The following is a 14,324-nucleotide window of genomic DNA, read 5'->3' as shown; positions in this document are numbered from 1 at the left end:
CATAAGAAAAAAAATTTTAAACTACACTTTCTCATATAATTTAATTATGTTTTGTTCCCACTTTAATGAAACTTTGGAGCCATTCATTCAGGGCACATAGAGCACAACGGTGTTAAAAGAGTGACATATAATCCTGTGAAAGGCAAAATTTACAAAACTTGACAAGCATCCCTGATAGTAACTATTCTTTGAAACCTATAAAACTTTATTATATCCATTCTTTTAAGATGTTTTAATAAAGTCTCTAAAATACTACTTGCAAGGTATAGTTATGTCCTTTTATTTTAAAATAATTCTGTGTCCTGTTGGAAGGTGCTGTGTCGATGACCTGTTTTGCTTTTCACACTAATCCCGACTAGTTTACATGGGCTTTTCAGTATATGTGAAAATATTTCATATTGTATTTTCAATATCATGTGTGCCAAAGAGAAATAGTTAATATCTAATTACTTAATGTCTTATGGGTGCCTTTTAACCATGTGAAAAATCCATCTTTTGTTATGGATTGCTCATATGATTGTCCATATTCATATTTATAACTACACAAACGTCAGGGAATCATCCTTCTTAGATGCGCTTTGAAAGTAATGCAGAAACCTCCAGGGCAGCACTGTGAGAGCCCACTTCCCACGTCCAGAGCCGTGCAGACTCTCCTAGGTGATTTCACTTTTTTATGTTAGGTGTTTAGTTTCTCCCTTCAGAGTTACGAAATGTGTAACATTGGTTTATGTGCCATTTTTTATGAAAATTCACCAGGTTTTTGAAATGCAAAACATTATCTCAGAATACTGCTTAATTAGTTGTGTAACTTCGCTGCCTTTTGGTTGTATATCTTACGTTAAGGTGAAACCATGAAATCTCGAAAAACCGAATTACTCATAGTCATCTCTTAAATTGCCTTTCCTTATATACCAGCCGTGAATTAGCATGGCTTCCGTCAAGCTCACGTGGAATTTCTTTTTGAGCCAGATGTACTGACATTCTAATGGGTAACCCCTTGGTTATACCTTGGTCTATGGACGAGCAAGTATGAAGTCAGCACACTGAGATTGTTTGCTGTTTAGAAAAGCCAGCTTTCTTCACAAACCTCATGTCTGTAGTTAACTGCTTCACATGCAAACAACTTTATGGTTCCACGTAATACAAATACATGCTTAGGGTTACAAACAGCTGGAATATGTTTCTCTGTTCAGTTAAAACTACTTAATTTTACAAAAACAAAAACAGGTTTGTTTTGTTTTTGTTTTTGTTTTTTTTTAACTGATAGACATTAATTCTGAGCTATTTGATGTCTTTCTAGGGCAATGTTCTTTATTGTAATTAAAAAGATAGTAACTCAGTTTTTCAGTTTTATGCCTGTCTCTCAGAACAGACCAAACTTGCATTTTGAAAGGCAGAGACGAGGCTTTCTTCATATAACTAAAACCCTTCGTTATTAAGTTACTAAAAAATGAATGTGAATGCTAAGAAAACTTCTTTTCCTCACTGTTTTAATGCAAATAGTAGCAGATAACATTTTAAGGTATTTTGTATTACTTAGTAGAATATTCTTGCTGCATATTAAAAAATGAGAAAGACCCCTTCAGTGATATAAAGTATACGTCATGTGACATTTCGGTTTTCTTTATGAATTTGTTGCATTAATTTGTTTTCTGTTCTTGCGGTTTGTTCTTTTCTTATAGGAACTCTCACCCAGAATGAAATGATATTTAAGCGTCTCCATCTGGGTACTGTATCTTATGGAACTGACACAATGGATGAAATTCAAAACCATGTCATAAATTCTTATTCACAGGTAAGAAGTTGGTTTACTTCTAATGTGATTTTCTTTCAAAATTCTCGAAAACAATTGATTTAAATGGAACCAATTATGTGCTAATATATTAATTAAAGATTGATAATCTTTAACATGTATTATTTTTTATCATCTAATATACATATCAAGAAGAAGCATTTGTATTTTAAATAAACATCTTTAAACAAGCAATTTTAAATAAACGTTTTGGCATTAGTATGATCAAAGTAAGGCATAGGAAGCTTAAGTTGTTTACTCATTCCATTTTCTTAGTGAATTATTTGTAAAAGTTATTCAGTAGACAGTATTGCTAAGGATATTTCAGTAGAATGCTGCATCAAATATGCTTCTCAGCAATCCCTCTGTTTTCTTTATAATTAGTAAAACTTTTCTCATAATTTTTAAAGGTAAATTCCTTTTTTCATCTTTCTCAAAAAAGTAAGCACAATGGTGTCTTGAGTTCTCGTACGCCTGTCACTCAACTTTGACAACTACCACTTCATTGCTGATTTTGTTTCGGCTATACCCGTTTTCACAGTATTATTTTGAAGGAAGCCCAAATCTCACATTCTTTCATCTGTTTATATTTTGTATGTCTCTCCAATAAATACTCTTTTTTAACATAGCCTAAATTTTCTCTTCTTCATTGGTGCCTCAGAGTTATTTGAGGTTGTGAAAGAGGTCTTCTTTGCTTTTGAGGTCTGAGGATGCCGGCCTGGAGGGGCCATCGTTTGCAGGGATTCTGTGGACAGGGGCTCTGTCCGGTCAGCCTGGCCCTGGGTCATTTCACGCCTTGCTGCCTGGCGATGGGCTTGCGAGGGCAGTTTGTATGGATATGGAAGGATGTGGAAGCATAAACCGTTTTCCTCAGTTTATATAATCCTGGTCACGAGTAGCATATGTATTTCTTTCACTTGGATTTCTTTTCGTTGTCATTTAATTTGCGGTTACCGATTCCATCCATGTAGTCAGACTTAGTGTGGAGCAAATGCTGGCCCCAAGCACAGGTCTGGACCCGGAATGGCCGCTGCCCCAGGCCTTTGTGCACCTGTTGGTTGGTTGTTGTGGTGCAAAGTGGCCCGTGCATGTCAGGGTCAAAGTGCAAGCAGCTGGCCCAGGCGGTCTGGCCCCTCAGGTCCTGCAGGGACTGCCGATTGCAGACCTCCACAGGCTCGTCCAGGGCAAGTCAGCTGTGGCGTCCCTGAGACTTCTGTGTTCAGTCATGTGTTCCAGACGTAACTTAGCACAGACTTGGGCCTGACTGCACCTCCCCTTGGAAGTATTTCCACCGCCACGGAGTTCAAGGTAGACTTGTCAGTAGCCTACTCAGTTTTTTAAAAGCCTTCTCTTCTAAAAAATTAGTTTGTATTTTAATAATTTCAAATAAGTTGTCATTTTATTAGAAATAATCAAAAGCAGAAAAGATGAAGTCATCATTTTTTTTTAAAACAACAAACAATATTTCCCTTTACACAGACTTTTAAAAAATCATTTTTATTGAAAACGTTCTGTTGGTTAGCTGGTTAGATGGTATTTTGTTTGTGAAATTGATTTTATTCCTCGTTTATGTTCTGTTTCCCCATTAAAATGACAATAGTCCAGTAGGTCCACTGTAATGTAACACAAATCTATAACCTGATTATATTTCCCCACTGGAAACTGTCGGTGATTCTTTAATAGAATTTGTGTGAAATTAAATTATACAAGCATCAATAAACATAACATAATTCAGAAGGAGTAAATCAGCTTAATTTATTTGCGGCTGTAATGGCATCAGTGTTTGCAGAATGCAAATGCAGAGGTTTAAAGGCTTCTCTGGAAATGAGCGCCAGACCAGCAGGAAGGGTAAGTCCGATCTTAGACACCGTGGTTGGGTGGGCAGCACAGTCACGGCGCAGTGGCTCTGGGTGCCCGTCACACAACAAGGGACTGTCATGAGCTACTCTGGAGTCAACTGAGAAAGTGGTTGACGCTGCCGCTGGAACCAGGGCCATTGCCGTATCATACCCTTGCCCAGGAAGGCCTGTCCCCAAGTGGGAGGGTCACACTGGAAAATACTCAGCCCCAAACCCCCCCTGCATCTGATGGTGCTCAATGAACAGCTGCTTCAAGAGAACCTGGTGGGAAAATTTGACATGGGGATCATTTTTCCATTGACTTCAACTATTGTTGTATGCAGTTATTACCCACAAAATTAGGCAATCTAAATTTAGAGGCTCTCGCTAGCTGAATTAATTTGCACAGTTAAGGGAAGATTCTTAAATTTTTGTGTTATTTTCGGCTTGATACCATTGTGTAACGAAGTCTTGAATAAACAGAAATTGTTAAGGACTTAGGAAAATTAGGGCCATGGTTAAAAATCAGCCTAGTAAAAGGAGATTGTCAAACTTCTTAGTATAGCAAATATTTTGATATATGTATGTGACAACATGGAAATGTCAAAGCACTTTGCAGCATAGGATAAAAAATAACATATTAATAAATGTTTATGTAGAAAATAATTAGATTCAGATCACATAATCAAATCAAACTACTTTCCCTTTCCTTCGCTGCTTAGCTTCATAAAAGTAATACGTGTTAATAATTTCAGTGTCAGCTACAGAGTTCTCAACTGCTTTATCTTATGTGCATTCCTTATTTTAAAGATGCATTCTCAAGCCAGTGGAAACAATACCAGCTCAGTTCCACCAAGAAAAACCCAGACTTCAGCCCCCAAAGTTAGGAAGAGCGTGAGCAGTCGGATCCACGAGGCGGTGAAGGCCGTCGCCCTGTGTCACAACGTGACCCCCGTGTACGAGGGCCGAGCCGGCGTGACCGGGGACAGCGACCGCGCAGAAGCCGACCAGGACTTCGGTGACGAGAGCCGCACCTACCAGGCCTCCAGCCCCGACGAGGTGAGCCGCGGCCGCCCGCGCGTGTCCCTCCCCCGCGCCTGCCCTGGCGGCCGAGCTCAGGCTGCAGCGCCGCCCGACGTGGAGTCAGCGCGGAGGGTGCGGGAGCTGCTCACGGGAGGCCACGCGAGCAGAGGGGCGTTGCAGTCGGAACTCGGGAACGGGTTGCCGGCCACGCCGTCCAAATGAATCTCCAGGTTCACATATTAAATTTGCAGTCATTTTGCCGGAATTTAGATACAATGTCTTTATTTCAGATGAAACAATATACATAATTTCAAAAATCTAGATAAGACATAAAGGTTAAATTTAATTGTGGTAAATTAGTCATATCTAACTTGACATTGTTCTTTGATTTTTGGAGGGTAAAAGCCATTATTTAATTAATTTGAGCAGTTACTGTGGTGTCTTAGTATATTTTATATACAGGTTTTTTTACGCTTTATCCCCTAATGTTTCTTCAAATAATTCATTGAAGTAATTTAAAAAAAATACCTTCAATCAAATTAAAAAAAAAAATTGTCCCAACGTTTTAAAAAGGAGAATGAGTCTGGTGATTCTGGTTAATAATAAGTTAATTGCAAAAGAGAAAACTCTTCTCTGTACTGCATGACGGTTGAGAGACCAGCGGCATCTCCACTCCCACTAGGGTGGCTGGAATCCACGAGACAGTAAGCAGCTGGTCAGGTGTGCAGAAGTCAGAACCGCACGCACTGCTGGAGTGGAGGGACAAGAGCTGTCAGACCCTGAGGGGGACAAGCACAGGATTGTCGTGTGACCCAGAACTTCCACTCCTAGGTGGGACCCAGAGAAACGAAAATGTGTCCACCCAGACACTGTTCCTGACAGTGTTATTCCCAGTGGCCAAATGGGGAAACCACCCGATGCCCATCTCCCGATGAGTGGGAACAAAGTGTGGTTGTGTGTGCAATGGGCCATTATTTGTTCATAAAGAGAAATGAAGTCCTAATTCTTCCTACAGCACAGATGAACCTTAAAAACCTTCGCTAAGTGGAAGAAGCCAGCACAAAGACCACATTGTGTGTGTTTCCATTTATATGAAAAGTCTGGAATAGGTACATCCGTAGAAGGAGACTGTTGGCTGCCAGGGGCTTGGGGGTGATAGCTAAGCCATGAGGGCTCCCTTTTTGGGTTATGAAAATGTTTTAAACTTGATTGTGGTGACTACAGTGAAGCCAGTGCATTCTGCACTCTATATGGGTGGGTAAGGAATGTGGTAAATTCTAATTCTGTAAATTATAAGGATATAGGCCTAAAAATATTACCCTAGTATTACCGATCAGCAGGTGGAAGTACAGAGGATAGGCAGAAGGGGGAGGCAGAGGGAAGGAGCAAGGAGAAGAATGAAGAGGCATATAAAAAATAAGGAAATTGCGTTAGCATATGTGGGCCCTGTTACGTCTAATATAAAGTCTGGAACATTAGTGAGCACATCCCTATTTTGCTGATGAAAATTAAGTCAAAGGTACAGTTTTTATTTTTAAATGTTAGGAAATGAGCCTTATGAGTAATAACAAAAATGAATTTGTGCAAATTTGTCACCCAGCAAGGAGGGAACTAGAGAAGGGCTTATGAGAATGGCGGGGGAACCTTGCTGTCCCCAGATGTGTGGGGTGGCCCCTGGGCGCGGGGAGGGAGCAGTGTCCACCTGACAGGCTGGCCGGCAGGAGGGCCTTTATGTCCCGTGCAGCCTCCAGAACCTAGAAGCAGGAAACTCTGCTTCCAGATCGTTCCGGAACAAGCAGGAATGTCACTGCTCTTTCTCCAGGAGGTTTGAAGGTAGATGTCCTGACGTCAGCACAGGCCGCCAGGTCCTGGGAACACACTCGATTTCCGAGGTGCTGCGCTGTCCTGTCTGCAGACCTGGGGAGTTCAGGATCACCGTATGAGTTGCATGTTGGTGGGACTCTAGATTTTTCTTTCCGTTTGTCTTCTTACACACAGCTGCTGGCACTTCAGCCCCAGGAGTGCCAACGGGAGGGCTGGCGTGGGGTTGGCCATCACTTCACTTTGAAAGTCCGATGCGTCGTGCCCGAAGTTGGGAGCCACTGAGCCTGTCTGACAGGTGTTTCCTTTTGAGCAGATGCTGGCAGGCGACGGGCGGGGGTGGTGTGTGTAAGGGTGCGCTGCCTTTTGCGCAAGTTCCGAGTTTCCTGTTCGGCTTGAATGTGGTCCATCTCCACACCCCACAGTCCGCGTGGCCAAGTTACCTTTCCTGCCTGCGTAGCGAGGAGCTCTGAGAAGCAGCCCCAAGTGTGCCTGCAGGTCTTTGGTATCTCACTGATCTACAAGTTGCTGCCATGTTTTTTGAAAACCAGTTTTATTTTTGAAGCTTTAGGTATATAGGCATTTACTCTTTTGATTAGTGAAGATACTGTCTTACTCTAGCCAAATGAACCGACTTAGGAATTATGAGAGCATGTCATTAACCAGGTAAGAGCTGGAGATGATGAAAAAACCGCCAAAGAGCCGATAAAGTTTTTTTTGTTTTTTATTTTAATTTGGGAAGCTCACAATGTTTCCCTTTGATTGTTGTCTCACCTCAGACTCAACCTATCAAACATTAGCGTCGTCTTCCTCCGCACACCTGCTGTCCTGCGCATTGCCCAGGTATTTGTCAGTAACGCTGCTGTGATCTCAGCCTCTTGTGTCAAAACCTTGATACTCCTTTCTCCCACCACACAATCCTGGCAGTTGCCGTGTTTTGTCGAGTCTTTCCTGAGAACCTCCCTCCAGGTAGACCCCACCGCTCCCCGTGTGCGTGTTGTGGTGGACGTGCACACTGCCCTGAGCTCTGCTCCGTGCCAGCTGAGCCGAGGCTCTGGCCCCAGACCACGCAGGGCCATCGGTTTGGCTCTGCTGCTGCGTCTTGTCACTGACCACTCCAGGCACGAGCTGCCCCCGGCGGTCTGCTCATGCGGCCATGCAGGGTCCTCACCTCTCCCCACACCTTTGTCCAGAACTGCCCTCTCTAGAATGTTCTTCATGATACACAAGCAGCAAGTAATTGTGGGCACCTCCTGTGGTTGCAGGAAAAGGGAATTTTTACTTTTTTCGAGGTACTGTTATATTAGTCTTCAAAACATTTACAGCAACCTCATTACTTTTATAATTAGTGAAAAAAAATGAATCTATTTTTTAATTCAACTAAAAGGATGCAAAGGTCTGAAGAGGAAGAACTAGCTCGCAGCCTGCTTCACCTTAAACGCCTGCCCTGTTCGTCAGTTATTGCAGCCTCGGAACTCTCCCCGCGCTTTTCAATGCACCGTGTGACTTACCGCTTAGTGTACTCAGTTCTGCAGTCGTTACTCCTGGTAGGAATGTCTTTGCACTGCCACTGCGAGTTCTGTGAGGAGAGGGACCCTGCTTTTCTACCGTCCTACACTATCCTGTGCTTTTGGTGGAGGACGGTAAGTGGCAGCTGACTGAGTCTCCAGCTGTTTGGGAAGATGGTAAATAAAACCACGGATGACAGTTGGAAGGAGGGAAATAGAAGTGTGGGTCCATGATTAAATCTGGTGGGAACACTGGACCTGACTCCCACGTCTTCAGCTGTCCTTTCTTAGAATTCACAGAGGAGCTAGATCCTTCAGTTTTGCAATGCTCTGTCCCAAAATTTAGAAGGTATTTGGATACATGATAAGATTATGGTGAAGAACTTAAGTTACTTCTTGTGAATCACATTGCCACTTCCTCTTTTTGGGAAATACTGGCATAGCTGAAGCAAATCGGGATTAGTTGGAGTGTTAGAAGTTATTGAGAGACTTTAAAATATATTTTTTTATAATTGAATCCTAGTATAGAGGAAAAAACTTTGAGGAAAGGTGGAAACCCAAGCTTCATCTGTCCGCAGGCCTTCACCGTCAGTTTCCTGCTTCTTACGGAATCAGTGGACGAGATTTGTGCCGGCCCCGTGGTTATCACCAGTGTCCTATTTCATAGACTGTTGGCCAACACATGTGTCGAAATCCCCGGGAGCCACACTCAGTATGACTCCTGGGGTGCGTGTGTGTGCCTGCGTGTGTGGTGTGAGTGCGTGCGTGGTGTGTGTTAGTCAGGAAGCCTAGGGAAAATGCCTAGTTCTACAATCATAGGAAACCGGGGCTCTGAAGTGACGAGGTAAGTGGGTCGGGTGGTACGTTGCTGTCTTCCCAGCCCCCGGGGCAAGCTCTGAGAACAAATTCAGGTTACTTGTAACCGCCCTTTCACAGGAAATGAGCCACCACTCCTTTTCTTATAGAGAAAGGGTTGAACACATTGCTTTTTATATTTATATCATTCTGGAAATCCTCAAAAATTCCATGTGATTATATATCAAAAAAGAATTATTTATTTCCTAGTCATAAGCATGGGAAACTTGGACCATGGATTTTTCGCAAGGAAAATTTTACTGGAAGTTATAAAAATACAATATTATATATTTATCTTATTACCTGCCAAAATAAATATAAAAGTTTTATTCAAAGTACATATGATTTTTTATTGTTAATCTTTAAAATAACTCATAACACTTTCTAATTCTTAAATTAGGAATTCGCTATAGAGAGAGCTTTCATAGATTCAAAGATTGCTAAGAACGTATAGAAATTAAAGCAGAAACTGTTAAATCCTATTTATTTTTAATTCTTTAAAGTTTCATCCTACTTTGGAAATTGGACAATGATTAAGAATAGCAGAGCATTAAATAACCTTAAAAAAAATCCCTAGCACATATTTTTAATCTGAAAATGGAGAGACTAGATTTCATCATAATTTTTAAAGACTCTATCGATGCAGTGTTTGCAGATCACTAAAGCCTAAGGAAAATAATCTCAGTGGTTCATTATTTAGCTTATTGAACTCTCTGCTGGCAGGTTGACGGATGACAGCAGTGTTTCCCAATCACCAAAGTACTGTTTTAAAAGCATTTTTTATTGAATAAAGTGCTTGGAATATTGCACCCTGGAGCTTTATTTAGGCAAATGGTTCAATTGATGTTTTCTGCTTAACCTCAGCGTTGACCTATTACAACGTATGTGGTTAATAAGCGACATTATCATTTAAGAGACTTGACTGGTTTTATATGCTCTGCATTGACACGTCACTCTTACAGCCCGTTTGTTTGTGGCATCTCGGTTTTTTGGAAAGATTGTAGTTTATTGAATGTGGCGTCCTGGCTTGAGTCTGATGTCACAGCTGCTGTTCTTCAGAACGTGAGCAGTTCTGATTTTCATTTTCCTGCAAATGGAAAAGGCCTTCACCTTACCTGTGCGCGTGCACAAATGGATTTTTATTATACAAATGACGGAATCCTGGGGAAGTCAATTCTGAATTGTAAAGGCCACGTACAGTACAGGCCCTCAGCAGCTCCAGTGCTGTGTCATCTATGGCAGGTTTAGCAACACTGTAGCGTGTAGAAGGTTGTGATGTCAGAGGGTAACTGACTGATTTCGTATTCATAAGGTGGAGCCCACTTAAACCCCAGGCTTTGTTTCTTAGGATAAGTGATCGATATTTCATTTTCTCTGAGAGAACAGAAAGTTTCATGTGCCTGTCAGTTTGCAGAGCAAACTCCATCTTAACAAACATTCAGTGTTCCCTGGAAATTCACTGACAGAATTAAAATCCAGCCCCATGCACGTGCTGTAAGTATATGTTCAATGTAGCTGTAGAAAGCCGATTCTGAACTAATGCCATGAACAATCATAAAATGACATAAGCTAAGTAAGTAGAGCATCGAAGTGCAGAGGTCATAAACTCAAGTAATTTCAAGGCATGGTTTGAACGGAAACCTCTAAAGACTTCTGACCCTTTTGGTCCAAGAGATTGATTGGCCACGATTTCTGATGACTGCTTACTCCTGTAAACTAGCTCTTTCCCCCCCTGTCTACCCCCATGGGTACATTCTTTACACAGGTAAATGCTATTTAAATATTTTTTCAAGGTGTATGTGTCGTCATCTCACTTAGGCATTTACGTGTTAGAAACGGCTAAATTAATGACAAACCACAAGCTGATGATTTGAAAGTAGAGAAACGATATGTCCTAAATAGCATTGCTTTTGATTTACAGAGGTGTGCTCTAATGTATGTGACATCCTGTATTTTTTAATTCATTTTATTGTGTGTGCCTGTTGAAGCAAGACTAATTGTGGTGTTTTGTCAATATCTTTGAAGGCGCGAATCATTGTCAGTGACATGAAGCCTTCACTGCTGTGACTTTCCAGACAGTAGAGAATAAACACCACACTCCCTGTCTTTGAATATTGATTGGCGGTTTTTCCAACTGATCAAATTGCATTTTATACTTAATAATTCTACTGAATTATAGCAATTATTGCAATAACCACAATAAAAAATGATGAAATGTCAGTGATTAAATTATGATCTATAAAGTACATAGTGTAAATGTATCTTTTGAGCACAGCTGGGCCCTCTGAGTATGTCATCACTAAGGGGATATAGGAAGCTTCTCCCATGCTTTTCAAGAAGAACAGCACAGAAAGTATTGAAAATATTCAATAATGGAATTGTGGTGGAAAATTAATGATAAAGTCTTGCACCGCATTATGTATTTGTTCTCTTGTGATCTGTCTCTCGGCTATACTGCCCCGTACTGGACTCTTAGTATGAAATGTGTGTGTTCATAAACTGCCCATGACCAGGGTCACTGAAGTGTGTTCCTCAGTGGCCTATGGCTGTGATTTAGTTCAGCCTCCACTTAAATGTAATTTTTACATTCACAGTTTAATTATGTTTTACCTTTGTAATATTGTCCAATAATCACATAATATATTAATTAGAGATTTCTGGAAGCTCAGGAGTCAGAGAAATTATCATTTGAAACGCACTAAGTCTTTACATTCCAGGTTATCTTTTTATACTCCATAGAAAAATACCCCAGGGACCGTGTCCCATGATGGTGTCAGGCAGCAGCTTCTGTATTATCGTGGCAGCACACAGGCACGCTTCACCACCTCTCTCCCAGCTTCCCGTGCACATACTGCTGAAATTGCCCGGAAAGCTGCAGTCAGGCAGTGGCTCTGGGAGCTGTTTGACCGAACGATGCCTCGCCGCGTGCCGGGAAGCTTCCCTCAGCACCCAGGTGGCCGGCTCCAGCACGACAGTGGCCGCGGGAAGCGGGAAGTGGAGCCCATGCCCTGCTGCTGCCCGTTCTCCTCAGTGCTGCACAGCTCCGGGATATATCCTTTGGCAGCCAAGTTCCTGCAAATCAGCACCCACCCTCAGCAGCTTTCTTTTTACCTACACATCGGGATGACCCAAGAGAAACCACGGTCAAGCAAGGGTCAACCCTGTTGGCCGCCCCCTCTCAGGACTGACGGGCCACGGCGACACCAAGATGGGCTGGCGCTCAGGGCGGCGGGTGTGCCAGGTGAGCACACTGCACGTGGGAACAGGGGCGTGTCCCTCCGGAAGAAGAAATGAGTATAAACGAATCGGGCGTTGAACTAAAAGCGTGGGAGAAAATAAAGCTAAAGGAAAACATGAAACGAAATGATTAAGAAAGCAGTGAATTCAAAAGCTGATTCTGTGAAAGGTAAATAAAATGGAAAAAATATTGGCAAAAAATAGTACGAAACAGTCAGTGCGAACGAAGTACATGCATATAAAATTATTCGTGTATAAGAGTGTACAGTAAACAAGTTGGCTTAACGTTTTACCAGAGAATACTAAACACAACCCCAGTGCTAATATTTTTAAAAACCTAAATAACAAAACCATGTTCTGGAAATGTATAAATTAGCAAAATTGAGTATAAATAAATCCATAAAACCTTAACAGACAGAGAAGAAATTCAAAAAGTCATTGAACACAGCGTTGGAACAGACAGTTTTATGTCAGTTTTTTTGAGCTACAAATAAATTCCACACTATAAAAACTTTTCTGAAGGAAGAAAAAATTTCTAAGTCCTTCTAATTTGTTTTATGAAGCAAACTTATCCAGAATTCCAAAATCTGACCAAGGGAACATAAAAACACATGCACAAAAGAAATTCACACACAAATCTCAGGAGTGGAGATGCAGGACTCCTACATGGATAGTGGCAACAAATCAAACGTGGCAATATATTAAAAGAATAAAACACCATAACCAAAGTAGCATTTATCCTAGGAATACAAGAACGATTCGACCCTAGAAAATATATTAAATGGCTTCTTTCAGTAGGTCAAATGTCATATAATAATTTCATCTCCAGTAGAGGCTTTAAATAAAAGCATTCAAGTTAAAATTCCTGATCAAAAGATAAACAAGTGCACAGGTGCACACACACACAAATGCTCAAAAGTAAGCCGAAAAATAGAAAGGTGCCTTCTTAACATGACACAAAATACCAGTCTTAAATCAGTACTCACCATTATACCAAATAAATCAATAAAATGGTTTACTGGTCCAAAGAGAATAGGGTTATATGTTTCTGTATATCAGTGATTTCAGATCTTCCCCCAGGCCATGTCTTTAGTAGTGGCTTAAAGATCCCAAAGGCACCTCACATCCTGTATCTATTAAAGAAAGTTGACTTGTAACTAAAGCCCTCCCACAGAGAAAACTTCAGGCTCAGATGGCTTTACTGGCAAACTGTACCACATAAGGAATGAGGAAATAGAACTACTTCTACACAGTCTTTTGGAGAATAGAAGAGGAGGGAATACTTCCTACCTCATTTTAAAAGGCCGGTGTTACACTGATCGCAAAATCAGACAAAATCATTATGAGAAACTACAGATAGGTGTGTCGTTTATGAAGGTAGCTGCAAAAATGTATTGCAAAATAGTAGGATATCAAATCCAGCGATCTATTAAAAGGACAATACGTCACAATCAAGTGGGGCTTATCTCTGGAATGCAAGGTTGGTTCAGCAGTTGAAAATCAATCAATGTAATTTATCATATCAACATACTAAAAGGGAAAATCTATGTAATCATTTCAGTAGATAACAGTGGAAGAAATTCCGGTTAAAAAAAAAAAAAAGCTTTTTGATAAACCAAGAATAAAAGGGAACTTCTTCAACCTAATAAAGAGCATGTATGGAAAATGCTAGTTTACATGATACTTTAATGGTAGAGAACTGGGTAAGTTCCTTCTAATATTTGGAGCCAGGCAAAGATGTCCGCTGTCACCACACCTGTGCTTTACAGTTCTGGAGTTCCTGGCCAGAGCAATAAGGTGAGAAATAGAAATTAAATGCATAGAGATTGGAGAGGAAGAAATAAAATTGTCTTTTTTTCGTAGATGACATGATTGCCTCCTTAGAAAATCCCAAGGAATCTACCAAAGAACTACTAGATTCAATAAGTGGATTTACCAAAACTGTACATTATGATGTCCATGTACAATAATAGATTGCATTTTAATATAATAGCAATGATCAGTTAGAAATTGAAATTTTAAAATGTACCATTTTCAAAGCACCCAAAGCTCTGAAATACTTAGGGATACATCTGACAAAATATATGTAGGATTTGTATGCTGAAAACTGTAAAACAGTGAAGAGCAACCAAAGAGGGTCTAACTATGTTGAGAGGTATATTGTGTTTATGGATTGGAACACTCAATATTACCAAGATGTCAATTGATTTTTGACAAAGATCCCAAGGAAATTCAATGGAGAAAGAATGA

The 14,324-nt window shown here is 40.8% G+C and overlaps 1 protein-coding gene across 9 annotated transcripts in view; it reads left to right on the top strand.

The window, feature by feature from the left end:
• Positions 1 to 14,324, top strand: part of ATP9B (ATPase phospholipid transporting 9B (putative)) — a 415,099-nt gene that overhangs the window by 327,993 nt on the left and 72,782 nt on the right. For all 9 annotated transcript variants that reach the window (XM_037805661.1, XM_037805663.1, XM_037805662.1 and 6 more), the window contains 2 exons: positions 1,683 to 1,795; positions 4,441 to 4,689. In XM_037805661.1, the coding sequence (XP_037661589.1) occupies positions 1,683 to 1,795; positions 4,441 to 4,689 (362 nt within the window). The remainder of the gene's footprint in view (positions 1 to 1,682; positions 1,796 to 4,440; positions 4,690 to 14,324) is intronic.

The sequence above is a fragment of the Choloepus didactylus genome, chromosome 16 (genome assembly GCF_015220235.1).
Source record: "Choloepus didactylus isolate mChoDid1 chromosome 16, mChoDid1.pri, whole genome shotgun sequence".
Lineage (NCBI taxonomy): Eukaryota > Metazoa > Chordata > Mammalia > Pilosa > Megalonychidae > Choloepus > Choloepus didactylus.
Note: the sequence above shows the minus strand (reverse complement) of the source record. Positions and strands in the feature narration are given on the sequence as shown.